General features: G+C 46.6%; 1 protein-coding gene across 3 annotated transcripts in view; it reads left to right on the forward strand.

Annotated features, from left to right (window-relative positions):
* The window catches only part of POU2F3 (POU class 2 homeobox 3), an 85,345-nt gene that overhangs the window by 64,399 nt on the left and 4,343 nt on the right, over positions 1–16,603 (forward strand). For all 3 annotated transcript variants that reach the window (XM_083714088.1, XM_083714089.1, XM_083714090.1), the window contains 7 exons: positions 3,887–3,969; positions 6,926–7,108; positions 8,276–8,417; positions 9,347–9,483; positions 10,473–10,634; positions 13,938–14,004; positions 15,341–15,473. In XM_083714088.1, coding sequence (XP_083570214.1) covers positions 3,887–3,969; positions 6,926–7,108; positions 8,276–8,417; positions 9,347–9,483; positions 10,473–10,634; positions 13,938–14,004; positions 15,341–15,473 — 907 coding nt within the window. The remainder of the gene's footprint in view (positions 1–3,886; positions 3,970–6,925; positions 7,109–8,275; positions 8,418–9,346; positions 9,484–10,472; positions 10,635–13,937; positions 14,005–15,340; positions 15,474–16,603) is intronic.

Genomic DNA, 16,603 nt, shown 5'->3' on the forward strand with positions numbered 1-16,603 from the left:
TAACCTGAAGCACCACTTGAGCTAATGGGGCGTTCTGCTGCCGCCGCACCGCCGGAGCATGATTTCTGTTCTCATCCTGAAGCAAAGTTCTTAACCCGAGGTACTATTTCTGGGTTAGCAGAGTCTGTAATCTGGAGCATATGTAACCCGAAGTACCACTGTATTATTATTATTTCTATTTTATTTATATGCTGCCCATCTGACTGTGCTGCCCCAGCCACTCTGGGCAGCTCCCAACAAAATATTAAAAACACAATAAAACAACAACCATTAAAAACTTCCCTGACCAGGGGAGCCTTCAAATAGTTGTTTAACTGTTTGACATCTGAAGGGAGGTTGTTCCACAGGGCGGGCGCCACTATTGAAAAGGCCCTCTGCCTAGTTCCTTGTAACTTCATGTCCCTCAGTGAGGGAACCACCAGAAGGCCCTCAGAGCTGGACCTCAGTGTCTGGGCTGGATGATGGGGGTGAAGCCACTTCTTCAGATATACAGGGCTGAGACCGTTTAGAGCTTTAAAGGTTAGCACCAACACTTTGCAATTGCAATGTAGGACTTGCTGCTAAAAAAATATTGTGAGATGACCACCCAACCTCTGTTGAGAAACCTCCAATGAAGGAGAGTCCACTGCCTTCCTCTCTGACAGGAGCTTGTTCCTCAGCTTTTGCTAAAGGCTGCCACCAGCCTATGTCCGCACCAAATATTGTGCAGCAAGTGGAGACAAGCTTTCTTTCATCTGCCTTTCCATATGCACAGGGGAACCAAAAGAATTGCATCCAATATGATCTAAGGAGAATGGGTAAAAAAAGAAACCTATTGTACCTTTTACAATGTGGCCAGCTACTCCACAGTTCTGGAGGTGGCCTCACAAGAACATACCAAGCGGTGACAAAAAGACAAAGAGAATTGAATATTTGGGTGGATGGGGAGCCAGTAACCTCCTTCAGCTATTCACCACAAGTTTTCTAAGGTGGGAGTCCTGTGAATGCAGATAGTTATACCTCACAGAGTCAGCTTGTGGATGATGGCAGTGATGGTCACCACTGGATGGTTTTCGATGAGGATTGGACCAATTCACAGAGAAGAGGGCTATCAATGGCTACCAGCCATGACAGCCATGAAATTCATTCACATATTGAGGCAGCAATTCTTCCAAAATACCAGTTGCCGGAAACCACGGTGGGGAGAGGGCTCTTGTGCTCGAATTTCACTTGTGGGTTTCACACAAGCATCTGGCTGGCCACTAAGAGAACAGGATCCTGCTCCAGGAGGGCCACTGGCTCTTCTTATGTTCTGATGCACGCGCCTGCATGCAGCAGCTACCCTTGGATGCAAAAATGTTGACTACACCTGTTGTTCAAAGAGCAACAGCCTGGCTGAAATATGGGAGGAGGGGGAAGGACAAGTGATGGCTGAAGTAGTGGAGGCTGCTTCCTCACCCTCCTGCTTCCTCCCCTCCTGCTTAATCTCCGTGTTGCCCATGAATAACTCTGCAACTCTGCAGGGAGGATACTGGAATTAGTCACTGCCTCTGGCGCCACCTACTGGTTGCCTCCCTGCCTTCCACCCTACCAGCTCCAATGGGCCCCAGCCACTACCGAAAGCAAGATTTCATTTCTTGGTGTGTATGTCTGTCATGCAAATTGCAGAGTGGGGAGAAACCAGGCTCACGCCGCAGTTGAAAATCTGCCACAACAGTCTTCCTCCCCCCCCCCCCAACACCCACAGCCTGTCTTCACCCTGGTGCTAAGATGTCATCCTGTCTAGTGGCGTTAAGGCCCAGTTTGGAAATCCATGCTAAGAAAGAAGGGCACCTGCCAATTTGTCTGTTTGAGGGCACGTCATTAATCTCATGTGCATCTCATTTCTGGTGACATTGCACCATATTGTGGAAGACGCTCTCATTTTGGAAAGGTTATATTATCCCTAGGTGGCCTTAGGCAAGCTCCTATTTCACAGCCTCAGCCACGCGTCTGCAAAATGGGAATTATACTGCTGAGCTGGCTTGCCTTCCTGTGTTGTTGTAAGGATTACAACAGGATGTCTGCAAGGTGCTCTGAGCACTCAAAGGCAAGGATAGACAAAGTGGAGCCCTCCTAAGTGTTGCTAGACTACAGCTCCCATCAGCCTGAGCCAGCAAGGCCCAATGGTCAGGGCTAGTGGGAGTTATAGTTCATCATCATCTGAAGGTATGTATGGAGGAGAAGTTTGATTCTCTTTGCCTTTATAAGCAGACTGCGCTAAAATGCACTTTCTGAAGCAATACACAAATGGAAACACAAGCATCCTTCGACGTTTGCTGTCCTCCGGACTTTGCAGTGCACTCCTCCAGCTGCATAATATGAACAAAAATGCATATACTGGGGTACTGTGTTCATCGAAATGTACCGTATTTTTTGCTCTATAAGACTCACTTTTTCCCTCCTAAAAAGTAAGGGGAAATGTGTGTGTGTCTAATGGAGCGAATGCAGGCTGCACAGCTATCCCAGAAGCCTGAACAGCAAGAGGGATTGCTGCTTTCGCTGTGCAGCGATCCCTCTTGCTGTTCTGGCTTCTGAGATTCAGAATATATTTTTTTTCTTGTTTTCCTCCTCCAAAAACTAGGTGCGTCTTGTGGTCTGATGCGTCTTATAGAGCAAAAAAATACTGGTAACAATAGCCTTCGAAAATGCCTTGTATTGGGGAAAACTGCATACAAAAGTGGGTATATTTAGGAGAAATCCACACTCAAATCCATACTTCACTCCAGGTTTCCAAGATTCCCAGTCCAACCTGGAGATGGCAGGGATTGAATCTGCGTGCAAAGCAGATGCTCTAGCAGTGAGCCAAAGCTCTTCCCCATCCTTATTCTCAGGGGTGGCACTCCCCATTTCACTCGCCACTGGCACCACACCACCCTTACCTGCATTGCCCACTGGTGCCCACAAAGCGCCAGCAGCCACGCCAACTTCCAGCGAGATCTTGTAAGATCTCACCAAAGTCTTGTGAGATCTCGTTCAACAGGGCCAGCAGCGGAGGCCGCAGACAAATAGTGGAGGTGAGGCAGGCACCGCTTCTAGGGCTTCCGCTGCTCAAGGCAGGCTCCTCACCAGTGCCAGACTTACATATAAGCTAAACAAGCTATAGCTTAGGGCCCCACTCTCTTGGGGGCCCCCAAAAAAATTAAAGGAAAAAAAACCTGGATGTACATTTCCAAAATATAAGATAAAAAAGAAATAAAATAAAACCTACATACAGCAACAGTGTTTTTTATTGTGTAGGCTCCTATTTGTTATGTGCAAATGGCTTTAGATACCTATTATGAATTACCATATAGCATATATTCAACACAAAAAACAGTGACAATTTGTTGTTGACAAAGGACAGCTGGACATATAAAGATCCCCATTACCTTCAGTAGCTTAGGGCCTCATCAGACCTAAATCCAGCCCATAGCTGTCAACTTACAGATTTGAAAATAAGGGACCAGCAGCCTTGAAAATAAGGGATCAGCAGCTAAAATAAGGGATCAACAATTACTTTTATAAAATACATATTTTGTTGCGTGCGAATGGCTTTAGATACCTATTAGGTCCATAAATTACCATATAGCATATATTCAACACAAAAAACAGCAACAATTTGTTGTTGACAAAGGAAGCTGGACATAGAAAGGGCCCCATTACCTTCAGTAGCTTATTTAAGAGACATCATCAATAAGGGACAGCAGCGGGACATGGCGCTGGAATAAGGGACTGTCCCGCCAAATAAGGGACGCTTGAGAGCTATGATCCAGGCCTGCTCCTCATCCTTCGTCCTCAGTGGACCGGGCCTGCTTCTTCCTTCCATCCTGAAAATTGTTAGGCAGAGACAAAGTTTCTCACACTTTTCCCCCCCTTTCTCTTCCAGCTCTGCAACCAAATCTCCTCTCCTTTCCTCAGCAGCAAAGTGGGATCCTCCTTCCCCAACATGGGCACAGCTTGACCTCTCAGGTAATGGCCACTTGGCAGGGTGTTTAGCTCATAGAAATCATAGAGTTGTAGAGTTGGAAGGGACCATGAGGATCATCTAGTCCAACTCCCCCCCCCCCCCCGCAATGCAGGAATATATTTTGATTGGATTAATTTGGTTCGGTTAATTGAGCTGAATTCACTGTTGAGCCGAAGCCAGTATTCTCAGATATTCAAAACATCCAACACAGAAAGTGAAATTTGGAATGTGCCATCAGATCTTAAAATTCAGCTGCTTTGGGGGTTGCGGGTCACTTTGCCAGACATAAAATGTACAACCCCATCATCTGCTGGCTGTCAACATCATTAGCCACATTGCCAAATATGAAAACTGTTGCACAACAGCTACACATATTGTCACATACTAGATCCCAGTGGATGTCCGCTTTAAAATTCCACTGCCTACTGTAAGATATGGTGAAATACTATATCCTATTGCATATCAACTATCAGATCCTGATAAATCAAGTTTAAAGAATTGAAAATCAAACATATGATATCAAATAACAGATCTGTATGATCTGTATTGTTCTATTGGTACTGTTGCTGTGGGGTTTGTAATGACCTTTGGCTAGAACAATAAACTTTGATTGATTGATTGATTGATTGATTGATTGATTGATTGATTGATTGAATAGCAGATTTCAAGCATTCAGCAAATATTTGAACATTTGGGGAATGTTTGATGAACTTTCAGTGCCTAAAGAGAAACTGATGTGCCGTTTTGCAAATGAATTCATTTCAGCTCTAATTCAGTATCTAGCCTAGGAACCCCAAAGCTCAGTAGGAGCACTCCTTGAAATCTGGTGCAGAATTATCTCTGGACAATCCCAAAGTGTTCAAATAAATGGCTGAATTTTCTGTGTGTGTGTGTGTGTGTGTGTGTGTGTGTGTGTGAAATCCCCCTTGTCTTGTGGCCACAGTCTTAACACTAAACTTTCTGGAGAACTGAATTTGGAACTAGATGGAAATATTCCATTGGGAAGCACCGTGGGAATTTGACTCCGCAGTTGTGCTCACATTGAGCCAAGTCCGATACAAAGGAGGGGAGGAGGGTGGAAAGGACTCTTTCCTACCCACAAGTCAAATTTGGTTTAATCTGGGCAAGTTCTCTTTTCCGCTATTCCTCGGGATGATGAGAGCTCCCTGTGGCTGTCCACCGAAATGATCCACAAAGCTTAGGGCTGTGGAACATAGTTTGGTCACCCCTGGGCTCCTCAGCCTAAAGGCAGCATGCATAGAATCCTAGAGCCGGAAGAGGCCTCTGAAGTCATCTCATCCAACCTCCTGGTCAGAGTAGGAAAGCCACTATGATAGGATCCCTGATAGGTAGCCAACCAGCCTCTGCCTATGAAGAAAGGTTACGGTTTTCCCACAGGCATCTGGTCGGCCCCTCTGAGAACAGGAATGCTAGACTAGATGCCACTGGCCTCATCCAACAGACTCTTCTTATGTTCTTATGCTTTAAAACTTCTAATGAAAAGAGGGAGGCAGAATCACAAGCAAAGTGCCTGAAAACTGAAGAGGAAGCAGGATTTGGAAAGGCCTATCAACCTCCGCCAACAGAAAGCATCCAGTCCCATAGTGTCTGATCCTGGGACACTCCCTCTACCACCAGGAGACACCTAGAATGATGGATGAGAGGAAACTGTCTCCATAACACCCAGGCCTCTTATGTCATCTTCAGATGTGTGGGTTTCTGCTCATCCTAAATTATACAAGCAATCTTGCTGGATCAGCCCAATCAGCCCTCTAGGCCACACCGAGTGTAATTAGGAATGAAAACAACTAAAATTGATTAGTCATTGTTGCAATGAATGTAGGATAAGAAAATCCCTGCTCACAGCCGGTTGGAGGATCGTATATTTGAGTCTTCCCCCTTGTATATGACTTCCTTTGTGGAGGAAACTAGCACATCAGGGCAAGGGCATTTATTGTCCTTGCATGCTAGATTTGTAACTACTAGAAATGTAGGATTCCCTACCACCACCACCCACCCATCAATCTGAACTGGTATAGTCCCAACAGGGAGGGTAATACCCTCTGATTATTCTGGATGTGTCTTGATTAGCTCTCACGTCACACCCATACTATACATTTAAAACGCATTTGACACACATTTAAAGCACATGGATTCCCTCAAAGAATCCTGGGGACTGTAGATTACAGAGCCGCAATTCCCAGCATCTTTAACAAACTACATTTCCCAGAATTCTTTGGGGAAAGCCATGGCTGTTTAAAGTGGTAGGGTTCTACTTTAAATGTATAGCGTATAGTGAGGCCTTAGTTTCCAATGGGTATTTTATTGTGTTGATCAATGTGTTGTTCATATTGATGGTTTTCTATGGGGTTACTTTGGCAAAGAATTTGTATTGTACCAGCCACTTTGGACACTTTAATTGAGAGGCAGGATGCAAATGTCTACAGCCCACACAAAAAAACACAATTAAGTGAGGGTGGAAGTGGAGTCATAGAATTGTAGAGTTGGAAGGGACCCTGAAAATCATGTAGTCCCACCCCCTGTAATATAGGAATCTCAGGGTCAGCATTTGCCCCCAACATCATCGGACAAATGACACCACCGCTACTACTATCTGCCCTGAGCCCCCATTGTTTTCATTTTTTCTGGCCCAGTGCTCTGAGGAGAGCGGCCATTTTAATTTCCCACAATACCCCTGGTGTAGCAGCACTATGGGACAATGCAGGGAATCAAAATGGTAGCCCCCCAACCATCCAACGCTCCTTCTGGCCACTATCTCTGGCTGGTGAATTACCAGGGTTGTGCAGTCAAACCGGCAGCACGTCCCATGATGTCTTTGATGTTTTGTGAACATGTCATCTGACCTGTAGCTTAGACCCTTCTAAACATCTTTCCTGGGGAGTGTTTTGTAGGGTCTTTTCTCCCAGTAATGACGGCACAATGTGTCTGTTTTAACAGGCAGTGGGACGTCCTGGGCACCCCGGATCGTCGTTGGAGCCCCACCTTGAAGTCCCTCAGCACTTACAAGTGAGCAAACACTTGCCATCCTCAGTGGCAACAGATGAAGCCAATGATCTAGAGGAGCTGGAAAAATTTGCCAAGACTTTCAAACAGAGGAGAATCAAACTTGGGTTCACTCAGGTGAGGACAGTCTCCTTCAAACTGTAAAGGCTTGTCTCAAGGCCACCTTGCCTGTGCCTTGAGACCTTCAGCTGATGTTCTTCTCTGACAACCTTCACTGGGGAAGGTATTTCATGCAGCAGAGAGGGGCAGGGCCTCCTTTGTGGTAGTGCCCCACTGTGGAATGCCCTCTTGGTATGGTTGGACCAGAGCTCCTATCATCCCTGACCACTGGCCAGATCTGATGGAAGTTAGAGTCCAACAACACCCATTCCTGCCATAGAAGAACAACGAGTGCTGATACTTTAATCCTTACTGTCTGGTTAAATCCTTTGCCAAGGCTTTTTGAACGCTGGTTATGCCTGGTGTTTTAACTCAGAAGTGGAGAACTTGTGGCCCTCCAGGTGATTTGAGGCTGCAACCTCTATCATCTCTAGCCATTGGGCATGCTGGCCGGGGCTAAAGGGAGCTGGAATCCAGAAACTTCTGGTTCTCTACCACTCCTCCAAAACCTGTTCTATGTTGAAGGGGTGTGTTTCAATAAGAAGATCCTGTTTTTTTCTTATCATTGTGTTATCAGTAGTAGTATTCTTAAGTTGGGTATGATTAGATCATGGGTAGGCAAACTGAGGCCTGGGGGCTGGATCCGGCCCAATCACCTTCTAAATCCAACCCTCGGACGGAATCAGCATGTTTTTACACGAGTAGAATGTGCCCTTTTATTTAAAATGCATCTCTGGGTTATTTGTGGGGCATAGGAATTCATTCATTTTTTCCCCAAAATATAGTCTGAGGGACAGTGGACCAGCCCTGCTGAAAACATTTGCTGATCCCTGGATTAGATGGTTGTTGTCATTTTGTTAAATGTATTAACCTGCCCTTTGCCACCAGGTCCCAGGGCAACTTACAACAACTTAAAGTTCAGAATTAAAAACAGTTTACAGTTGTAGGAATAGGGCAGGCCCTGAAAACACACATCTCAGGTGTCAAAGAGGGACATCTTCAGCATTTGTGGAAAGCTGTTTAGCAAAGATGCCAGACCCACCTCTGTGAGGAGGGAGCTCCCCGACTGCAGGGACTGCCCCAGGGTTGGACTTAGATGATGCTTTGGGTCCCCTTGCAGCTGTACAAGTCTATGATTCCCCTCTGGTGCCTTTTCCCTTTCCTGACCTCTTCTGCCTCCTGCAGGGCGATGTGGGGCTGGCCATGGGGAAACTCTATGGGAATGACTTCAGCCAAACCACCATTTCCCGCTTTGAAGCCCTCAATCTGAGCTTCAAGAATATGTGCAAGCTGAAACCACTGCTGGAGAAGTGGCTGAGCGATGCAGGTAGGCTGGTGTTTCAATTCATCTTCTTCTGCAAGCCGGCATTTGAATGAGCTCCCATTTCTCGCAGGTTTGCTTAAAGAAAAAAAGAAAAAAATATATTTCCTGGTCTAGCTAGTTTTACTGTTTCAGCATGGGTTGAGGGGTGGAGAGCTGTGTCTCTTCCCCTCTCAGATTTTCAAACTCTGGCAGGATTGTAGGGTATAAATAGATGCTGTGCTTGTTTTCCTGAAGGAAACAGGATCCCTCATGAATCATACATCATTGTCCCACTAGGGGGCAATAGAGGGTGTGATAGTCTCCCAAGACGGAGAGAGAATAAAGTGAGTGTAGGATCCAAACAGAACATTGCAAAGTAAGACGCCAGCTTTCAAGTTCAACAGAACTCTGCTTCAGTTTGGATGTCAAGCAGAACAAAAACAGAAAGAGGGGTGTCTGAAAATATTTTTTATACAGCCCACCTTTTCTCCAAAGAGTGCAAGGTGGTGTATATACTACTCCCCCTCTCTATTTTATCCTCACAACAGCCTGTGAGGTAGGCTAGGCTGAGGCAGTGACTGGCCCAAGATCACCCACTGAGCTTCCTGGCTGAGTGGAGATTTGAACCCAGGTTTCCTGGGTCCTAGTCAGACACTCTAACCACTACACCACACTCATGTCTCTGTGGGGCATGGTGGGAAGCTCAGCCCAACCTTTGGTAACAGTCTTGTGGCTGGTGCTTATGGGAGTTGCAGTCCAAGATATCTGGAGGTCACCCAATTGGGGGAACAGACCTGAGGTCAGAGCTTGGGAACCTGTGACTAGATGCTTTGGACTCCAATTCCTGGCAGCATCCGCCAGTTAAGCAAATTGGCAGTTTCCTGCCATAATCCTTGCACACATCAATATATCGGCTTTGAACTAAATGGTTTGCCTATCTCCTTGCTCCATAGAAGCTTCCCCTTTGGACTCTTCCGTGAGCACACCCAGTTCCTACCCATCTGTGAGTGAGATGTTTGGCCGCAAGAGAAAGAAACGCACCAGCATCGAGACCAACATTCGCTCCACGCTGGAGAAACGGTTCCAAGACGTAAGAGAAACAATCCACTTGCTGCTTTTAGCCGTTGAGCATAATATGGGGAGGTATATAAGGCTGGAGGTTTGACAAGGCAAATGATGAGAAGCAAGAAGGGATGTCTTCCATCACTTCACCCCACTGGTCCTTCTAGGTTTTCCTCCATCCTAAAATAGTGTTATAGGATGGAGGGGTGTCAGTCTAGATGACATCCCTGGATTCCTTCCAGGCCCGTGATCCTGTACACAGTGAGGTTCAGAATCTAGTAGGGGAGGCTGCTGAACCCACCAAACCAGTACCTTTTGTTAAGGTAATGGTCTTGGCTAGCCAGTTAAGTACTTCCATTTGCATGTCCAAAGAGGTTGCTCTGTTGCCATAGAGACAAATGGGTGGGCATTTTCCCACCTCACCTTGCTGGATGCCATGTCAGCCTAGGAGGGAGAACAAAGGGACAAGGGGTGCTGTGTGAGAGACAGTTTTTTGCTGATGCTGGAAGCTGGAGACCCAGAGGCTGGGCCCAAAGATGTGGCATTCGGCTTCCCTAGAAACCTAAAAGGAAGACAAGTTCTGATGGAGTGTAAATGCTGTGAGCCCCTTCATCCTATGTTCAGGTCGTCCACATGTGTAAATAAATCCATATGTCCTAAAGATACCACAGTCTCCATAGGCCTTCATTCCCAGGAAACTGAACCCTGAGTAAGTGCAGGAGCCCCCAGAGTCTCTCAGAACACAGAGATTCAGTGCTTGCAACACTATATGATCTAGGGCTGTGTGCAAGATTTGACTGGTCCACGTCCTGAACTAAATTGAGCCGATTTGGAGGAGTGGAGGATTCAGACATCCCCAGATCACTGCAGGTTGAGCCATCCAGTGATCTGCGGCTGTCAGACAGTCCTGTGAGCTGCAGCATGATGACAGCCTTACCTTTCTATATATATAGGAAGAAATAAAGTGTCCCTTACCACTGTGGATGGTGTTGCTTATCTCAGCCTTTTTCTCTTCAGAACCCCAAGCCCAGCTCAGAGGAGATCTCCATGATTGCAGAACAGTTGTCCATGGAGAAGGAAGTCGTCCGGGTTTGGTTCTGCAACCGGCGCCAGAAAGAGAAGCGCATCAGCTGCCCGATGCCCTCCCCTATCAAATCACCCCTCTACAACTCCAGACTGGTAAGAGCTCCTTCGCCAAAGGGGTCTGGCCACCAGTGGGCATTGCTAGATAGTTAAAGGACTCGAGGCAGAAGCCCATAATGCACATTTCTTGCAAATTGGCATGTGTTAATTTATACACAGATAAAAAAGGTAAAGGACCCCTGACAGTTAAGTCTAGTCGCAGACGACTCTGGGGTTACGGCACTCATCTCGCTTCATAGGCTAAGGGAGCTGGCATTTGTCCACAGACAGTTTTTCCGGGTCATGTGGCCAGCTTCTGGCTCAATGGAACACCAAAACCAGAGCAGCGCACGGAAACGCTGTTTACCTTCCCGCCGGAGCAGTACCTATTTATCTACTTACACTGGTGTGCTTTCAAACTGCTAGGTTGGCAGGAGCTGGGACTGAGCAGCACATTGTGGGGATTCAAACTGCCGACCTTCTGATCGGCAAGCCCAAGAGGCTCAGTGGTTTAGACCACAGTGCCACCTGCATCCCACTTATACACAGACACCACTGGGCAAATTTAGGTGGTGGAGCTCACACTTTGTGCCCAGGAATTGTTGTTGTGCCCAGTTCTAGTCCTACTGGCAGTGGCCCACTGAAGTTAATGGACATGACTAACTTAGGTTCATTACATATACTCCAACATTTTCTGTCCCAAATTCAGGACATACACACCCATCATGCTGCCCCTGCCTCCACCCCTCACCCACCCAGGCTGCCTTGACCCACTAGCACCACCCACCAGCATGCCCGGGCTGACTCAGCCACCCACCGCCTTACCTTTGCCAGCTCACTGCTGCCGCCACTGCAAGGCCAAGGCTGCCTTCTCCCCCTCTGCAAGACCCACCAAGGCAGTTTGGTGCATCCCTTTTACACAGCCGGCACAGCTTTCCAGAAGGGTGCACCCCTGGCAATGTCAAAGCGATTTCAGAAGGTGCTCTGTTGCCTGTCATTCCAGGATCCAAATCTCAGCTTCTGTAATGTCCCAGTTAAAACGGGACAGTTGGGGGGTATGTCATTAACTAACTTGGGTCCAGTCTGAGGGGAACATAGTTGGCTCCAACTCAAAGCTTGCTGTTTCTTATTTGGAGCTCTGCTCCAAAACACTGGATTGAGGAAAGCTGTTATAAACCAAGCTGACCTGTCCCTTCTCTCAGAAGCTGGACTGTCCACACCCCATTGTCCCTGGCATGCCCTGTTACAAAGGCCTCAGGCAGCAAATGTCAGCTTGGAGAGCCTGCAAGAACAGGCAGTGCTAAGCTGGAGAGATTCGAGGTCTGAATGGTGAAAAGCCACTTGTTTATACATAATAGCCAGGAGTATCACACAAAGACTGTGCTTTGAACATCATGTTCCATGTTGCCAACAATGTGCTCCTGGTGTATCAGAGCCAACAGAGCACCTCTCCCTGTTGAAAACCGCTTTGCAGGTGCCTGGTGCGTAGCGCCACGCAGCTGCTGCCTGCCTCTCTGTCTTTCTTAGAAAGCAATTTGAATTGCACATGCACCTACATGAAGGAACGAGTGGAAGTGGGTTGTGTGAATGGCCAAAGAGTTGTTGCTGTTGGCATGAGCTGGATTCTGTGTGGTCCTCACCTTACGCTGGGCGAAGCGTTAGTGTATAAACACACTTTGAAGTGGAATGCAGCTGTTGCTGGGGTAGAGCATGCCAGCTCCTTCTAAAGGAATGGCTTGCCGTAGGGGATCGACGCAGGAGAGCCAGGACAATATAATGGCTCATGATGAGTTGTCAGCCACAAGGGCCTTGCTTCAAAAGTTTCTTGGCAGCCCTCAATAAACTGCCATCTCCCCAAACACACAGAGGCAGTATGGGAATAACAGCCATGGCCTACCTTGCAAGATTGTTGTAAGTGTTACTGAAATGGGGTACAGGTATCACCTGAAAAGCTCTGTTAGAAATGCTGCGTGGAAAAAAGGCTGGGATCCAACTGAAACTGTGACGGAGAGTCTCCGTCGCCAGAATGTCAGCCAGCTTCCTGAGATGCTATCGCTCCAAATTAACAAGGCCCCCAGCAAATGGAAAGAGCACCTTTTCCCTGATTCACCAGGACTGACTCAGAGAGGAGAGCAGCCTCTGAGGATGACTCATTCACCCAGCTTCCTGCAAGGCAGCTGCTTCTAGCACAGCACAGGGTGCTCTCAGGCTGTCTCCATTTTCGGGTGGGATCCTCTCCTGTGTCAGCAAATCCACATTGTGCAATCGTTGTCGGCGGGGAGCTCTTGTGCAACAAATACACCGCTCACCGCCTCCCCCCCCCAAAAAAATAGACTTTTTGCTTTGAGATATATAAAAAAAATTAAAAATTGTCCAGTAGCACCTTAGAGACCAACTAAGTTTGTTCTTGGTATAAGCTTTCGTGTGCATGCACACTTCTTCAGATACACTTCGTCAGACCAACACTACCTACCTGAATCTTTTTGCTTTGAGGAAAGGGATGGGGAAATTCACTAGACAGTGTGGGACAGAATGCTTGCCTGGACACAACATCCTCTAACCTCCCCTACAACAAATCAGAAGGCTCCTGAAATCGGCAGTGTCATCTCATCTCCCTGCAAACCAATCACAATCAATGCTTTTTTAGTTTAAAAAAAATTAAAAAGGTCATCTGGAAGCAACTATCATCTCCGGCAGCAAATGGAGAGGTGGAAAGGACCTTCGCCAAACTTTTATTAGGCATTACAAGTATTGGCCATCATAAAACATCCATATATAAAATTTAAAAACATGTACAAATAAACAGCCATGTAAAATATGTAATAACAAGGATTTTCATTGGAGTTTCTTCCTGCTAAATTAAAAGGAGGCACGGCTAAGTACCACCTGCATTATACATTTAAAGCAGCACCACATTTCTATCACAGACTTACATCTCCCAGAGTTCCCTGTGAAGAGGGATTGCTTGTTAAACGACTCTGGGAATTGCAGCACTTTGAGAGGAACAGGGGTCTCCCAATGACTCTTACCCTTAAGAAACGACACTTCCAAGGATTCTTTGGTGGGGGGAGCCACAGGCTATATTTTGACGTATTTCCTTTAAAACAGCTCAAAATTTATTTATTTTAGATTTTGTGTCTGGATTTCCAACGCTGTTTAAATGTACACTGTAGATGATGCAAAAAATGAGCTTCTCATTGAACGATTTGAGGATCCTTTAGCACAGCAGCTAGGTGACTGCTTAATTGTGTGTGTTTTTCTAAGCACCAGCCATACGACTTGCAGTGGACAAACCAGCCAAGATCAATCTTTTAACCCGTCACCCCCAGTGATCCTCTTTTGCTTGCTTTTCTCTTCCAGGTCTCTACCTCAGGATCCTTGGGTCCCCTCTCTGTCACTCCTGTTCACAGCACCATGCATGGGGCAGGTATGTGGGGGTTTTCCCCCCCCAGGAGAACGTTTCTCTGTTTCTGTTTTTTCCTTCCATGATTCAGCAACTCTGATCCGCTTCTCTAGGTGAGATGGGGTTGGGGAGGGAACATGGAACCAGCCTGTCCCTAGATGTTGTTGGACTACAACTCCCATCATCCCTGAGCTCTGGCCTTGCTAGCTAGGGGCGATGGGAGTTGTAGTTCAACAACATCTGGGGACCCACAGGTTGAGAAAGGCTGGCTTAGAGCAACTGTTATATAGAGCCAGCCAGGCCCCTGTTGGATCTACAGGTCAGCTGATCTGGCTGGTCCGAAAAACAGCAGTACCATCTCTGGCCATTGTAGAGGTGGCGCCACAGCACAGCAGAGGCAGGACTGAGAATTCCTTCCTTTGCCCGGTGGGCACAAAGAATAAGATGCCCGAGTCCCTGATTCAGTGCAGCCACCAACCACCAGCACCTTACCTGTTTGACTTCTTGCTTACATCCAAACCAGGGTGGGGGGCAAGGGGACACTAGCTCTCAGCTTCCTCCACCGTAATCTTTGTGTTACCACAGTGGAACTCGGCTGAGAGGAAGATGGGAGCAGGAGGGTGGGGGAACGAAGTTAGAATTAGTTGAATCTGCCTGTCCTTGGCTCTGCTCCCACCAACCATGTCCCAAATCATTCATTTCTTGGAGGAATTAGAAAACATTCCTGTTTACCCAGGCAATTGGCGGCTGAAGGATACTGTCCCTGGCAACCCCAAGGTCATTTGGGAAGGATGTATTTAACTGTAATTGCGTTTAGACGTCTTTAATTGTCATTGTTTTTAGAATGCTTTAATCTGTTTTAGGACTGTTTGTGGTTGTTTTTAGTTTTGTATCTATATGCCACCCTGGGGTCCTGCCCATCTGGCTGGGTTTCCCCAGCCACTCTGGGTGACTCCCAACAGAATTAATAATGATAATACTAAAAAAGCAATAAAACACCAGACATTAAAAACTTCCCTAAACAAGGCTGCCTTCAGATGTCTTCTAAAAGTCAGATAGTTGTTTATTTCCTTGACATCTGATGGGAAGGCATTCCACAGGGTGGGTGCCACTACCGAGAATATTATTATTATTATTATTATTATTATTATTATTATTATTATTATTATTATTCCCAATGGGCATCAGCCACCACTGAATGGAGGGCCTAGGAAAGAAGGGTCAGAACAGTGAATAAGTGAAAAGGGGAGAGGAACCAGGAACAAATGCACTGTTAAGATGCAAAAGAAACCACAACTATTTGCATGCACTGGAAGGATTGAAGGGTTTTTCTTTAAGGATAGTTTTCTCTCTCGCACAGTGACATCATCATGCTCTCCAGGGAACTCCAGCCGGCCCTCGTCTCCTGGCACGGGACTCCACGCCAGCAGCCCCGGCATGTCCCAGAGCAACTCCAAAGCAGCCATCAACTCCTCCAGCTTCAACTCTTCTGGGTAAGGCTATGTCGGGGGGAGCGGGGTGCAGTTAAAAGAATAATTGAATTGTAGAGTCGGAAGGGACCAGCGGGGTCACCTAGTCCAACCCCCTGCAATGCAGGAATCTCAGATAAAGTTTCCCCTGGGATCATGAGAATAAAAGGATGGTGAAGAAAGCCAGGAGGCAGGAAAGAGCAGGATATGAGTCACCTGAGCATACTGAAAGTCCCAATCTGGCCAGGTGTGACTGTGAGTTTACCCCGGGTGCTGAATTTCCACTCCTGGGAAACAGTTGTCTTCTGCTTTATGGCTTGCAGGAAAATGAGCAGCTGCACTTGGAAAAGTTCACAGTTGCAGAACTGCACCTGAAGTCAGACAAGGATGCCCACTGGAGATGTAATAGGTTGCTTTCATACTAGCCCCCGTGCTCTGTAATTGCTATGCTTTGAGTAACCACTTTTTACAGAGAATTTGGGAAGTGCCCTTGTCAGCTCGCTGCAGTTCATTGTTTTCTGTGTTAACCTCCTGTAACTTTTCAGACGTGATTAGCGATTTAAAAAAATGCTAAAGCAGCATAACCTGATAAGTGCAGACTTTGGGGGGCCACTGTGCCCTTAATGGAAAACTTCCTGTGTCCTAGTTTAGCCTGTTTTATTGCTTTGGATGGATAGTAATTAATTACCCCTTAATTTCTTGTTAGGTAGTCAGTTGCTGATCCCTGGTGGAAGGGGGATAAATAGTCATTCCCTTGCTGCTGCTGCTGCTGCTGCTGCTGCTGCTGCTGCTGCTTCCTTTTATAGTGAAATACAAAAATTTTGCAGCCTTTAAGAATTATGCACACACCCAAAAAAAAAAAATCTGTACAAAAAAAATCATAATGTCTTGCCTTGAGGGCAAATTTAATATTGGAAAAATGGCACATGGTGAAACAGTTGGTACAGATCCACACCGTATGTTTAAAGCACATATAACACACATTTAAAGCAAATGGCTACCCTAAAGAATCCTGGGACTTAGGCTTGAGTTTGCCTTTTCTTCTCCCTTATCCCTCCCCTTCCCCTTTCCTTTTCTGTCATGTCTTTATATTTAGGGTTGCCGTATGGCCTCTTTTTCCAGGACACGGCCTTTTTTTCATGGGAAGAGTCGTC

The sequence above is a fragment of the Podarcis gaigeae genome (assembly GCF_964106915.1).
Source record: "Podarcis gaigeae genome assembly, chromosome: 15".
NCBI lineage: Eukaryota > Metazoa > Chordata > Lepidosauria > Squamata > Lacertidae > Podarcis > Podarcis gaigeae.